At 41.7% G+C, this 14,311-nt stretch overlaps 1 protein-coding gene across 1 annotated transcript; it reads right to left on the minus strand.

Moving 5' to 3' along the window:
- Positions 1-1,028: 1,028 nt before the first annotated feature.
- On the minus strand, positions 1,029-12,992 carry LOC131561447 (heterochromatin-associated protein MENT-like). The gene is made up of 8 exons (XM_058810748.1): positions 12,947-12,992; positions 11,241-11,416; positions 10,101-10,187; positions 8,343-8,480; positions 6,293-6,410; positions 5,385-5,527; positions 2,893-3,060; positions 1,029-2,034 (listed from the first exon to the last, which is right to left on the minus strand). Exons 2-8 carry the CDS (start codon positions 11,406-11,408, stop codon positions 1,633-1,635), a joined length of 1,224 nt encoding a protein of 407 aa, XP_058666731.1. The 5' UTR covers positions 11,409-11,416; positions 12,947-12,992; the 3' UTR covers positions 1,029-1,632.
- Between the last annotated feature and the right edge of the window lie 1,319 nt (positions 12,993-14,311).

The following is a 14,311-nucleotide window of genomic DNA, read 5'->3' on the forward strand; positions in this document are numbered from 1 at the left end:
GCAGGCTTCCTTATAGGATAAAGCTTCATTTAGGATTTGGAGAGTTGGGAGCGATGTTAAAACACCTGCAGAGCCTTGGCATCGCAGCTCTCCCTGCGACGCAGGGAACGTCATGACCCCGCTAGTGCCGGGCTCCTGGCCCCCGTGCCTCTGCAGGGGCGGGGAGGGGGAGGGAGGAGCCTGGCACTGTCCCAGCAAGCAGAGGCACAAAAAGCCAAAGGTTTGGCTCTCCCTGGAGCGACGAGTTCCTCTTCCGCCCCCGCGCCGGGCTTGGCCCCGCGGGAGGCGCCTCAAGCCCGCGGTGCTCCCGGCGCTCCCACACGAAGCGCTCCAGGCGCACCGCCGCGGCTCCAGCTGGCACGAAGCAGCTGCGTTTAGGGAATGTCATGAAAGAAGGAAGAAAAAGAAACAAAATAGAAAACACAGTAAAAGCAACGCCATTCAGCTCAACTTCCTAAAAAACCCGCCAAACAAGAAAACCCTAAAAAACACAGGCACAGGCTTCCCCGTAGAGAACCTTCAGGACAACGCAGCAGCAACGCGGCCGCCGCACTCACCCCGCCGGCCGCCGCCTTCCCTGTTCCCGGAAGCGCAGCCGAGCAGAGGGAAGGGACAGGCGCCCGGCCCCTCCCGGGATTTAGCCAGAGGCTGAGGCGCTTCACCCTTGGGCGCCGGGAACAGGAGGCGCCGCAGCCCCTCCCCGAAAAATGGCGGCCCCCCGCCTCAGGGAATCCCGGCAGCCGCCTCTCCCCTCCCCTTTGAGCTCCGCCGGCCACGGCCCGTGTTTGTCCACCTCTGCCTCCCTCTCGTGGCCGAGCTGACAGAAAGCACCCCCGGTCCATGAGGCGCTAGTAATTACTCATTCCTGAAGCTGGGATCGCTTTCAGCCAAATTGATCTGTAGCCAGACACCGTACGGGTTTAACCCTTCCTCGCATTCCTGAGGGTTTGAGTGAGGTAAATAGACCTAAGAGAAGTGTAATTTTTTAAATTTTTTTCTTTTTATTTTATTACAAGGAATCTGTGGAGCAATACAGGGTTATTGGGGGCTGATGAAGACTTGCCGCTGAGATGTGGAAGGAAAGCAAGGGGATGGCCACAGGGTGAAGGTTGGGAGGATCTGCCTCCAGTGTTAACTCCAGGGCTTAGTCTAGGGCTAAAAAGCAGGAGCTGGGTCTGATTGCTGCAGGCTGGGGGTACATACCAGGACCCCATCAGGATAAGTGGCCCTCATATTAGGGTAAGGAGAAAGACTCTGGCAAAATATATTTGTGCAGTGAGTGTGAGAGATATATTGAGATATATTTGTACAGTGCTATGGGTGGGAGAGATAGAAATACCATGGTGGTATAAAGTGATAAGGACAGGGCTACCTGTGATGACCTGATCCAAATGATAGCCAGGATTGCTCTGGGGGTGCAAGGCATCGCATACTCCCCATGGCACTGCCATGGTTGTCCCTTCAGTTAGGAAGGAGACATTGGAGAAGCTGTGCCTCAGGCACCAGAGTGTGTGATCTAATGAGGAAGGGGTTCAAGTCCTGCTCCCCTGGTTGCAGAGAGCCTCAGGTTTGGGGTTTGCCTCTGTGCTAGCAAGCAAGCATCTTCTGCTCTTCAGGGCAAGGACTCACTGACTAGGGTGAGCAAAACCTGCCAAAGAAGAGGATGGTTTGTGATTTGTTGTGTCTGATAAAGAAGATAAAAGGGTGGTCCGCTTTGAAAGTCATTGTTGGGATTCTTGATCTCATCATCAAGACACCTGTGACAGCTGCTGCCTCTGTACCTTCTTCATTGACCTCCACAAAAGCTTTGTGAATAACTTCTGAGATGAAAAGATCCTTCTTCACTGACATTCCTGTGAAATCAGCCTGACCTGGGTTAAAAGCATTTCGTATCCCCATGCTGCTCAGAGGGGATTTAAGGTCATAATTTTCTTCCAACTTCAACTTGGGCAGGTATAGATCCACTTCAGCTTTCATCATATTGTCTGATTTGGTCCATTCAGACAGTTTCTCATATGTCAGCTCTCTTTCCACCTGCAATGAGTTGAGGAAGAAAGCGATTGGAATGTAAAGGACAGAGATAAGACATGCACAGACCAGTGTCTTATTGCTCATCGAGAACATGTAAAGCAAGACCCAGCTACCAGCAGTGACTACAGATGGAACATGCATCATATTTAGAGGGCATGATCTGACAAAGTGCTGAGTGACTTATACTCCTGTTTATTTTCTTAAAGGTGGGGAGGCCTCAGAGTAGTTTATAATTTTTTCCTCTGGTGTGAAGAACATTGCTTTTTTTCAATGTATTACTTATAACAATAATAATTGGTGCTTGATGTGTGTGTATATGGATATATTTTCTCTTAGTAGTGATAAATAAATGGGATGCATGGGAACTGAGGTACAAATAAAAGTATTTGCCCTGCTCTGTTTAGAATCTGAAACTGATCCTGGTGTAGTCATGAGTTGCTGTGGGCACCTTCTGGGTCAGAGTACTCAGCACTTAGTTTGAGAAAACCCACCACAAACCATCAGCTGGAAATCCAGACTGAAAATAACATAAAAATTCATTAATACAGGCCTCAGGAGAAGATAACTCTAGGGCATGATGATTCAGAGGTGATCCTTGCTTTCTTTATGCTATACTGGTGATAGGAAAGAGGATACAAAATAGTCTAAGATTGTTGTGTGGACATAGGTTTTAGATGTACTATGTTTGCAAAGTTACCGCATGTCCTGAATTCTAAGCTGAAAATTATGGTGTTACAGTTTCTGAAACAAACACATCAGAACTATTCTACTGAGATTTTGTAGCTTGTTCTTCCTCACTCTTTTCATCTGTTTCTGTTACTGTTTCATAGTGTATATGATGCAACAGTAGGTCAGCTTTACCAGCTCCAGGCCAGAAGTGTTATCATTGATGTCATCTGGAAGGAGAAGGAACATGCTGAGTTCATTTTCCACATATGGCAGCTCAATGATTTTCAATTTCATGGTGGTTTCATGGAGTATGAAAAATTTATCTTTCAAAAACATCATGTGTACAGGTTTAGTCTTGGTCTGGAAAAAAATTCAGACATAAAAAATTACCTTACACATTAAAAGGATGATAAAATTTACTTGCTTCATTGAACTGAAAACAAGTACAAGATTCAGCAGTGTCTGGATACCAGGACCCTTTTCTTTGGACAGGATCACATACACTCCCTTTTCAAAGTCTTTGAGATCTTTATAAAAAATGAGTATAAACACACAAGCTAAGTACCTATGAACTGAATCCCATGTAATGTATTTCTAAATTTAAAATAAAGATTAAGCTTTGATAATTAAGTAATTCTCTGCAGGCCTTGGTACTCACCCTGTGAATTAAACCCTTTCTGGCACCCATATATTCAGTTTGCATGGTAGTGGAGAAGCTGCAGGGATGGCTTCTGTGAGGATACCTCAGAAGATGCCTCTGTCAGGCAGAGCCAGTTTCAGCTGGCTCCAGGACAGACCTGCTACTGTCCAACTGAGCCAGTCAGTGACATTGGTAGTGCCTCTGTGATTACATGTTAAAGAAAGGCTAAAATCTGCTGCACAAAAGCAGCTGGGAGAGCTGAGAGAGATGATGTGGGAGAAACTGCCCTGAAGACACCTAGGTCAGTGAGGAAGGAGGGGGAGAAGGTGCTCCAGGCTCTGGAGCTGAGATTCCCCTGCAGCCCATGGTGAAGACAATGGTGGTGCAAATATCCACCCTGCAACCCCTGGAGATCCCATGCTGGAGCAACCACCTGGCAGGACCCGTCATGCTGTGGAGAGCAGCCCTTTTCTGGCATCACCTATAACCCTGCAGTGGACTCACACTGGAGCAGTTCTTGCAAAACTGTAGACAATGGGAAGGACCCACATTGAATGTGAAGGACTTGAATAAATAGGACCCTGTGGGGGGATAGAATGTAAGAAAATAAACATAGTGCAGAAGGTAGTCTCACACCTGAGGAGTTGCAGCTGTGCTAATCACCAAAGATTAGGAACAGGCCTGCCCTTAATAGGCCACAGCTGTGTCCAATAAGAAGAAGAGTGCCACAAAAGAGTGGGGTAGCTGGTTGAGGTGGGAGTTGGAGTTTGTTGGCTGTGCTGTGAAGAAGAAGGACTCAGTGCTGCAAGGAGCTGCCCATGAGCAATCACTGAGAAGGTATAGGACTTTTGTAATAAGATAACAACAGGACCCCACACTTGAGCAAAGGAAAAGTGTGAGGAGGAAGGAGCTGTGGAGGCAATGTACAATGAACTGACTACAACATTAGCCCGTTCCCAGTCTCCTGTACTGCTTTGGGGCACAGGTGAGTTGTAAGTAAAGTTGAGCCTGGGAGGAAGGGTGGGTGGGGGGAGGCACTTTATGCTTGGTTTACTTCACTAACTTATTTTGAGAATTGGCAGTAAATTAATTTCTTGAAGTTGAACTTGTTCCTCCTACCTGTTATGGCAATTGGTAAATTCTCTCCCTGTTCTTTCCCTGACCCATACATGACCTTTTCATCCTATTTTTTTCCCCCTATCCTGTCGACAAGGGGCAGTGATAGGGAGTCTCAGTGGGCATCTGGTGGCTGGCCAAGGTCACCCACCACAACCATCTGCTGTGACAGATCCTAAAACTGCATGTGTAGTGTAGTAGGTTTCGAGTACGCAGTCACATCAATTGCTTCACACTGCCTGGCATACAAAAGGTATTTGCACCTTTAATCTATGTCAAACAAAATTTTTGTTTCCATTGACAAATAGTTTTGCTTGCTTTTGACACAGTCCAAAAATATGTGTGCAGTCAGCTACTGGGAATTGTCAGTGCATGATCATTTAAAAACTGTTAGTTCAATGAAGAGATCATCTGAATAGATCACCCTCACACACTCAGCTAAAATGACAAACCCCATGAAAGTTCCCTGTGAGGTTTGGTGCAATACCTAGGGTACATGTGGGAAGAACAGCTGGATTAGATCCCATGATCTCAGGGTCCCAAGAGCAGAAGTGAACCCTAGGTGTGCAAACATTGCTCTCCAAAGCAACATGCTCCTGTTTGGAAATGGCACTTACAGAAATTTCTTCTTGTCCTCAAGCTACTTTTCTTAACTTACATTGCTTAGCTTACTTTTAAAAAAAATTAACTTTAACTGTTCCCAAGTATTTTGATACTGAGGAGTTATAAATTGAAAATCCGGTTTTCATGGATATGCATAAACAAGACAATGCTGAGTTCTTTTCACAGCTGGTATTCTCCCTGAGTTTATAGCACTTTGTCAGCTATATGTAATGTTGCAGTGGCATATGAAATACAGGGAAAGTATTTTCTCCTCAGTGATAGACATATTGACATAGGACAACAGGCATATTGACAAGGAATTTACCTTGCTTATTCTGAAGGGCATCTCAGAAGTATTTTTCTCCAGAAATTTCTTCTCCCACTTTCCTTTGAAATAAATGGCATTTACTAAGACCAGCACAGTGCGAGAATGGAGTGATCCTGCAGGCAGCAGACTCTGTATTTTCCCTTCAAAATTGGGCAAAGAGACTGTTATTCCAGTGTGACTGCACAACTTGCCAATTTTAATTGCTCCTTATCTGTGCCTACCTCTCTTTCAAAAATGTTTGCATTTGGGAGGGGGTTTTATATGTATTTATCTTGTACATATGCTAAAAATGATCTTTTGGAGTATCTCTGTATCCTTTGTCCAGAAAAGTTGTGGCTGCCTCATCCCTGGAAGTGTTCAAGGCCGGGTTGGATGGGACTTTGAGCAGCCTGGTCTAGTGGAAGATGTCCCTGTCCATGGCAGGGGAGTTGGAATGAGATGATCCTTAAGGTCCCTACCAACCTAAACCATTCTATGAATTCTCTGGGATATTTTTTTTAATTATATTTGTTGGAGTTTTGGTAGTAAATGGCATTTGGAAGTGGGTAAAGCAGAATATCTTGGATGTTCTGTGAAGTTGGTTGCAAGCAGCTGAAGAATGCAGAAGTAAAACCCTCACAATCATTGTGTAGCCACACAGTATGTACCTGTGCATGCCTTTGAACAGCAATGGCTCAGAGGAGGCTACAGCATAAAGAATTCAGGGAAGGACCTTGTAAGGAGCAGCAGTTAGGCTGGAAAGAGACATTCTTCAGACTATTTAGATGTACTTTGCTCATCACCTCCCTGCCCTGAGTTTCCACCTTTTATGGATTCTTGGCTGCAAGAGCAATAAATGTGGAAAGTATAAAATACAAAACATTTGAAAGTTAGACAAGGAAAAAAAAAGCCAGAGTGATACTTACTCTCAGTTTTATTTTCTACCCATGAATTGATCTGTGCTCTGACTTGTTCTGCAGATCTCTTAAAGTTTACAGCTTGTGGCTTTGCATTGTAATAGCTTGTAAGGAGTTGTAAGAACTTCTGAAAAATAGGATTAAAGAATGTGTGGTTATTTAGTTAAACTTGAGTTATAAAAATATTAGTTACAATGTTTAACAGATTATACATTCTGCTAATACATAATTTAAGAAAACTTGGTTTACATGCAGTAACCTTTATAATAAGGCCTGATACATTCTATTCTAAATATTAAGTAAGGACTGATCAAACTTCAGTCTCAAGGAAACTGATACTTCAAATTTTTGTGTTTGAAATCAAAGGTGGAAATTTTTAGTTTTGAAATATCCATGAAACCTTTACATTTTTTTTAATTTCTCAAAATGACATTTTAATATAATTTAAATACCTTTTTTCCCCTGTGTTCACTACAAGATGGAAGAATAGTCTCATATAAAGTTAAACAAACGCTTTTAGTTTGCTTCAAAGGTGGGGAATCTGCCAAAAATTTATGAGGACAATAAAAGGAATGTTTTGGTAGAATAAAGTCATGACAGAAAAGCAGGATTAATGTTTCCATTGCTGTCTGCTGTGAAATCATTAATGGAGATTCCCAGCAGGAAATTCCATTGATTCCCTGTAAAGCAAATGCACATGAGATTATGGAGAAAATGAGCAATACACATTCAGAAAGACAAATTGCTGATTACTCAGGAAACCAAACAAACGCCAAAATCAAAGAACAGTAATCTCATTTAAAACCCCTTTCCAGGGACCTGGAAGATGATTAATACAACATCAGTCTGGAAAAGATTTCAGAGATAAAGATAATTACAAACTCATGAGTTGGTGTGGGGCAAATGAGTAGAATAGGCGTAGTGGGTGTATGGCTCATGTGACTTATTGGAGACGTGTCAACAACATTTTGTAATAGGAAATCAAAAGTCACAGGTATGTTGGAGTTTTTTGAAGGTGTTAGGGAGCATATGGGTAAAAGGACTGAGCTGTTACAGTCTTTTTGGATTACCAAAATGCATTTTGTAGGGCTTGTCACCAAAGACTGAGCATCCATTGGACTACAGAGATACGTCTTATTTGTTTAAAAGACTAGAAACCAAGAGTAGGAGGAAAAACCATTCACAATGAAGGGTTATTACTGCTGGAGTGCCACAGGATATGCGTACTGGCATCTGTGTTACAGTACTTTTTTCTATAAAACCAAAGTTTAGATGTTTATATTAAAATGTATATAATAACATATTTATAGGTGATCCAGTAAAGTGTAAGATACAGGAAGTGATTGTTATGGTTTAGGAATGAGGTATTGAAGCTGTAATGGACAGGTGTATGAAAAAAAACTGCCTAATCATGGCCAAAGATGCAAATGAAAATTTAGGAACTATGAAGGAAAGAGTAGACAACAAAAGAGAAATTTCTATAATGGTAGTTTATAATACTGTAGTGTGTCCGCTGTCTGAGTTTGCAATGCAGCTGTGGCCTCCCCAGTCTCAGAAATGCTACAGTATAAGAAATACAGACATTGGGGATGAGGGTGACTAGAGATGTAGAGAAATGTTCTTCAGAACAGAGATGAACCAACAGCAATGCCAACAGGCAGCAAGCTCAGAAAGCACAGGGGCTTCCTGCAGAGTGTAGCCCAGCTGTGGAAATCCTGGTGCTGAGGGCTGAAATAGATTCAAAAGACAAGTGTGCAAAATCCTGAAACAACAGCTCATCGGGGTCACTGAAGTAGACATGCCCTCTGGTTCAAGAAGTCTCTGAGCTGCAGATCAGGTGGTGGCCACAGCAGATTCTGGAGAAGAATCACTACAGAGTTTTCTCATGCACTTGCCAAACTATTGCCCACTGCTGAAAACAGATGGACCTCTTGCCTGTCCAAGACTAGCCCTCTGTGGCTGTCCTCATGCCCAGTGTTATAATTTGGATTTTTTCATCATCTCTATTGATAATCACTCTTAATGTCAGCATATTCCCACATAAAGATGTTCAACTCACAGGCAGTAATGGGTAGGTCTTTTCCTCATACAGTCGGTTGGCACTCTTCAGCAAGTAAGTGCTTTTACGTTTGTTGATGTCAGACAGGAGCTTTTTGAAGCCAGAGTGGATGTTTTCTGCTCCCTCATGCTCAGGATCCTTGGAAAGAGACACCAATTAATATGGATTTTTAAATTTTTTTTGTCTGATGGACCTGCTTTATTTAAATTGTTCATGTTCTTTTAATTAAAAAGGAGTTTCAGGGAATTAAACTTTTTTGAGAAACTTTTTATATGTTTGCAGCACTGTGTATAACTAGAAAAATGGGATTCTACCTGCAGGGCAATGATTTATTTCTGCAGTGCTTTGTAGGCATTTGGGGGCATCATATGACGGTGCACCAAGGAAGCTGAATCTCCTCATGTTTGTCATTTTCAGGCCTGATTTTCAGTTTCACAAGACCTTTCAGTTTCACAAGGATCCATCAATGCAGCCTGACAGCCTTTGAGAAGGTGTTCTACCGACACAGAAACTAATGTCAGGGCATGGACTTGCCAACTATTCAAATTTTCTTGTTTCACATGGGTGTTTTCTGTTGCTATTTGGATTTTGGAGACAGCTTGTTCTGGATGTCCGTGCTGATGGTTTTAGGGAGGATGAGGTTGCTTGCCAGCTGTTTCCAGCTGTCGCTTTGCAAATGGAGAATGAGCTGCTACCTGCCAGCTGCTCCCCACCAGCTGCCTGGATGCAGTGTCCCCCCCATGTCCTGTACAGTGCCCTGCACGTGAGACACCGAGGGTCTCTGCCACTGACTCAGGGTGACTTGTCTGTCATTCCTTGCTGTGGTCTTTTCTCACTCATGCTGAGATGTGGGCTGCCAGGAAGCACACCTGGGAAAGACTTTAGTAGCTAGAGGACCCAGGATAGCAGAGGTTGTTTTTTTTTTTTTTCAGTGGGATGGGAACAGAACAAAGAGGCAATAGGGGGAAATATCTGAAGGAAAAGATTAGACAGACTTTGGTACAATTTATGAAGTCAGTGAGTTGCAAAAATGAATGTGAGTGCAGTGATTCATCTTGAAGAAACATCTCACACCATCAAGGGAGAGAATGATATAATCCCTTTGCCCTTTTTATTTGAAGTTAATCTAATTTAATTTTTTCAGCTTTCTCTTAGTTTCTATGCTGAAAAAACTATGACTTGATTGAGTTTAATGCATTTCATTGATTAGGGAGTTAATTTGTTGAAAAAGATCTGGGCCATTTCTCCTGCTGGCAAGTCTCTGGGGAGCTGATGAGCAAGAGTGAGTCAACAGACATTACCTTAAAGGGGAATTTTGTCTGCCTGATGTGTCTGTGCATACAAAAGGAGGAAGGGACTTTATTGGGTAGGGCTGGAGACAGGTGAGAAGGCAGTGGTTGTTTATCACTGCAGGAAAAATATCCCAACCAAGGGGATAAGAAATGGAATTGTCCAAAGCATATTAGGACCAATGTTTTTTTGTCATTTCTACAGCCCAGCTAAAATCAAGTGAGACAGTATTATGGCCAATCAAAATGCTGTTAGTGTTTCAGTTCTGCTTTTGAAAGACTGAATTAATAAGTTTTACCACCATATTACTTCCTTGTTCACTTTTTCTGTATGTAGTTCTTACTGAACTTAGACAGTAAATAATAGACTGAAAACAAGCAGATGTTAAAAGCCTAAAAGCAGTGGTTGCATTAGACTTATCCCATTCTCAGAGATTTTTATCTCAGAATATTTTGTTGTAATAAATACCATCTTTCTTTTCTTTGGTCTTGCAGGAGAAGGCCTTGTTGTCTCAGATGAACCTTCTTCTCTTGCAGTCTGGTTAAAATGAAGAACCTGTGATGATGATGATGATAAATGTTCATAAAGACAGCTTGTTTGAGATTAACATGCCCAAAGGTTGTAAATATCTTAGTTTTCTATGGTAATCCACCAGCCATGCCCAATGATAGTCTGTTGAAGTTATAGAGGACAATTATGTGTAATTGAGGGCATTGATTAAATCACTGTAACCATATCATTACTAGATAGATTTTGGCCACATGGACTCCTTAATAATGGATCAATATTGTGACTGGAACAGGCTCCCCAGGGAGGTGGCCACAGCACCAAACCTGGCAGAGTTCAAGAAGTTTTTGGACAACACTCTCAGGCACATGGTGCGACTCCTGTGCAGGGCCATGAGTTGAACTCAATGATCGTCGTGGGTGATTTACAACTCAGTATATTCTATGGCTCTCTGATATTTTCATTGCTCACATATCTCCATTATTCATTGAAGAATTACCATATTTATGGACTAACTATGTCACAAGCAAAGATTTCTGCCTCTACTGTGCAGCCAAACACATGTTCAGGCGAGCTTGCTTTACTGTCTGCAGTATGAGAAAGCAGATATACTCCTGCCAGAACCAGCTGAGATCTAGAAGCAGTGATATCTTGCTCAAGAGATTATCTCCAGATTTCCTTTCTCTAGCATACAGTAGTGCCATATTAATTTTTTTAATAAAGGTGTGTCCTCATTACTTTTTGGGCCCTATGTTAGTTTATTATTCTGTTTATAAAGCAGTTAAAATGGAACAGAGAGCTCCAGGCAAGACCAAGAGCAGCCTCTAAATGTTGATAACTGCTCTTTGGCAGATCACTTGCAATGCTCTGTGAACTGTAAGTGTAAGCTAAATGTAGGGTTGGTGCAGAGCAGAGATCATGGAAATAAAGTGGAAGTGAGCTTCCGTAATGTTGGTACAGAAAATAGCCCTACTCATGCTGACAGCATTGCAGATCACTGTCCTTCCCATGTTGTTCCTTGCTGTTCTCCATAGGCAGAATAACAGTGCAACTTATATAGGAGCACCCCAAAGGTGGTACATGGCTAATTTCAGAGCTTACCTCAGCCATCTGGCTTGCAGTGTCACCTTTTGCACCCAGGTGGACCATGGCAAGAGCAGTTGCAATACTCCAAGGAGAAAAGAAAATGTTTTGGCCTTTGGAAGTTTCATTCAGCTTTTTGTAAAGGTCCAGAGTGAAGCTGTTGGTTGACACTGAGAGAGATTCCATTGGTACACCTGAGACAAACAAGTGTCAGAGAGGGGTGGTGGCTGCTCCTTCACTTGTTTTAAAAAATACAAAGCTGACGGTATTTTAAAAAATTCAAAACTGTCAAGTGGGAGACTGCCTGCCCCTCTCAAAAACAGTGTGAAGGTTTTTACTGGGTAAAATACTGCACAGAGACCAAGTACAGTCAGCTAGCAGGTTTCTTTCTAAGACCTGTACTATTTTTTCCTTCCTCATCACTTTCAGTGTCCTTGCCAGGTTTGTTTGGTTTTCATCAGTTGAGTACGATTTTAGCTAGAAATGTTATCAGAATTTAGACTTGTTTCAAAAACTTATTTGCTATTTCCCATATTTTCATAGAGTTATTATTTGATTCTGAGAGTCTGAAAAAGAATAATTTCTCACCGTGTTACTTTGGGCTTTTTTTCTATTTGTTTAAACTTCCTGTTCAGTTATTTTCTGCTGAAAAAAAGCTGAAATCAGGTGATTCACTACAGATATATCCTGAAGACTACTAGAGAGATACAGATTATTATATGTTCTTGGTGTAGATAAACCCATATTTGGAAGCTGTGTCTGGATTTGCTAATTTATGTTTTTCAAGAAAATTATTTTATCTTACATGCAACCCCAAATAGTTCCTCTTTTAACCAACAACACATTTTCTTTAGTTTCCTGCTGGTTTATCCAGCATATTTTCCATCCCTCTTCTGCTTCTTTCCTTAGCTATGTTTTTGCAGGACAAAACCAAAGAAAACAAATAACCACAACCCCAGGATTAAATTGATTTTTCATGTGTGGTTCTGGAATAAACCTGTGCGTCCTATTAGCATTTTTTGACCCATCTAATACTTTGATAAATATTAGGACAAACTCAGACTTTTCCATTGTCTTCTTCAGAATAAAGACTAATAAAACATTTGGTGAAGTCAGTGTAAGACGGCATCAAGTAAAATTTAAGCATTAGATCAACAACAGCAACTGGGCATTTAAAACCATATTCACCCACAACTTGTGTGGTTAAATCAAAACCTGCAGTCTTCAAAGCAGGCTGCTGCCATGAAGTGTCCAAGGTGCCTGGAGCCTCTGAGGTCCTCAAGTTATGTTTTTAAAGCTTTCCTAGAGAGCTTGCTAAAGCTTCTAGCAAGAGCTTTGAAGCATTCCCAGGAGTGCTTCAGAGGTGAATGCCATGCAGCCTAGCTCACACCTAAGCATTTTTAGGTCCTTCAAATCACATATCCTACTGCTGTTCCTGGAGATGCTGATACTCCCTGGTCATTAAGGCAGCCTTCCTACAGATCAGGAAATTTTCTGCCCTCCCCAGGCTCTGAAGGTTTTGCCCAACCCTGATTTGCATTCTGCCCACTCTGCGTCAGCAGAGAGTTTTCCTAAGGGCTACACTTCATAGTAAAAAAATAAACACTCCCTTCCCCTAAATTAATTTTGTGCCATCATTTAACCACTCAGTTCCAAAGCATTTAAAGTGAAATTTTAAGACTTTCAAATAAAAGCTAGTTATTTTGATAGGAATGTCTAATTACCTGAAATCCTGAGAGAAAAGAGTTGAGATCTGTCTTCAGTCAGGGTCTGTGGCAGTCTGTGGGGCAACGAGTCCTTTTGAAAGTGTAGAAATATTTGCACCTCCCTTTTCTATCTACATCCTCTTTGGTTTTTAACAATGTGCACGTTCCCTCATTTATTCCTAGTTTTCCTCTCTGTCACTTGCTTTCCGAACTTAGAGACCTCCTCAATTTAAGGTCACTGCTAGTACATGTATATCCTGGAACATGAAGGCCAGTATTCCAGTTCCCTTCAGGTGTCCTCCACAACCGTGGAGTTTGGCCTGCAAAAAAAAGTAGGAATTGCAGAAAATAATTCAACCACTCTGCATTGCCAACAGATATGGTGAAATGATTTTACAGCTTCCTTTTCTCTATACTCTACCAGCAGGACAAATTAATATAAACTGATCTCAAAACTATGGCTAAAAGGGAATATTGAAATAGACTGTTAATTTAATTGATCCTCTTAAAATTTGAGGGGAAGCATCTAAATACTAGTAGACCTCAGGTCACATAAAGCCCTTATGTTGTACAAGGATATTTTGCACTTTTTTTTTGTTTGTTTTTTTTTTTAAGAAAACGCATTGCAAAGGAAGTTCAGATGGTATTTATGCAGTCACCTAAAATAAGTGATGAAATAAGAGTGAGTTCTGGGCTCGTTTGAACTCGTAGATGTTGTTTTGAAAGACTTCTGGTCCTAGCAAAGTCAGTGAAGGTGCTTTAAATACCTACAGGCCCTGCATTGTACTGAGCTTTTTATCCCTCTGTGGTGGACTTAGGGAGTTTGAATCATCCACCAAAAGCTGAAAAGCTACTTGGAAGCTCTGCTTGTAATGATTCCTTTTACTGAAACTGTCATATAAGAGCAGGGATCAAAAACAGGAGAATGTGTAAAACTGGATATCAGCAAAGATGTAATGTAAGATGTAATCAAATGTTTTACTTTAAACCAGTGTAATTCTGTTCTTAATCTTTGTAACTCAGATTAAATTGTATTGATGAATTTCAATTGTGATCGTGATCTGTCTATTCTGCTACATTCAACCTTGGTAAAGAACAGCCCCTGCTCACCATTATGGCACATGCAGAGTAAACAAATTAGCTGCATGCTGACAACCTGTATGGAAAAAGCATCAGCATGAAGTTCATCTTTTGAACAAGGATTATATTTTAGTCCTTCTGTACACTTAAAATCTGACTGCTACATATGCCGTGCAAGGTTTCTAGAGAAATACGTGTGCCTTGCTTTTTTCATACCTTTTGTTTTTAAGTCCAGTTTTTGTGCCTTGCATGTTCATCTTAATTTCTTGCTTCAGAAATGTATTGCTGTATTTACTTATGAGC

The sequence above is a fragment of the Ammospiza caudacuta genome, chromosome 1 (genome assembly GCF_027887145.1).
Source record: "Ammospiza caudacuta isolate bAmmCau1 chromosome 1, bAmmCau1.pri, whole genome shotgun sequence".
In the NCBI taxonomy this organism is placed as follows: domain Eukaryota; kingdom Metazoa; phylum Chordata; class Aves; order Passeriformes; family Passerellidae; genus Ammospiza; species Ammospiza caudacuta.

Coding starts and splice junctions, on each gene's coding strand:
- LOC131561447 (XM_058810748.1), bottom strand. CDS start 11,408: ATGGAATCTCTCTCAGTGTCAACCAACAGCTTCACTCTGGACCTTTAC. Junction 3,061..5,384: donor TGCCCTTCAGAATAAGCAAG/GTAAATTCCTTG, acceptor ATTTTTTTCCAG/ACCAAGACTAAACCTGTACA. Junction 2,035..2,892: donor ACACTTCTGGCCTGGAGCTG/GTAAAGCTGACC, acceptor AACTCATTGCAG/GTGGAAAGAGAGCTGACATA.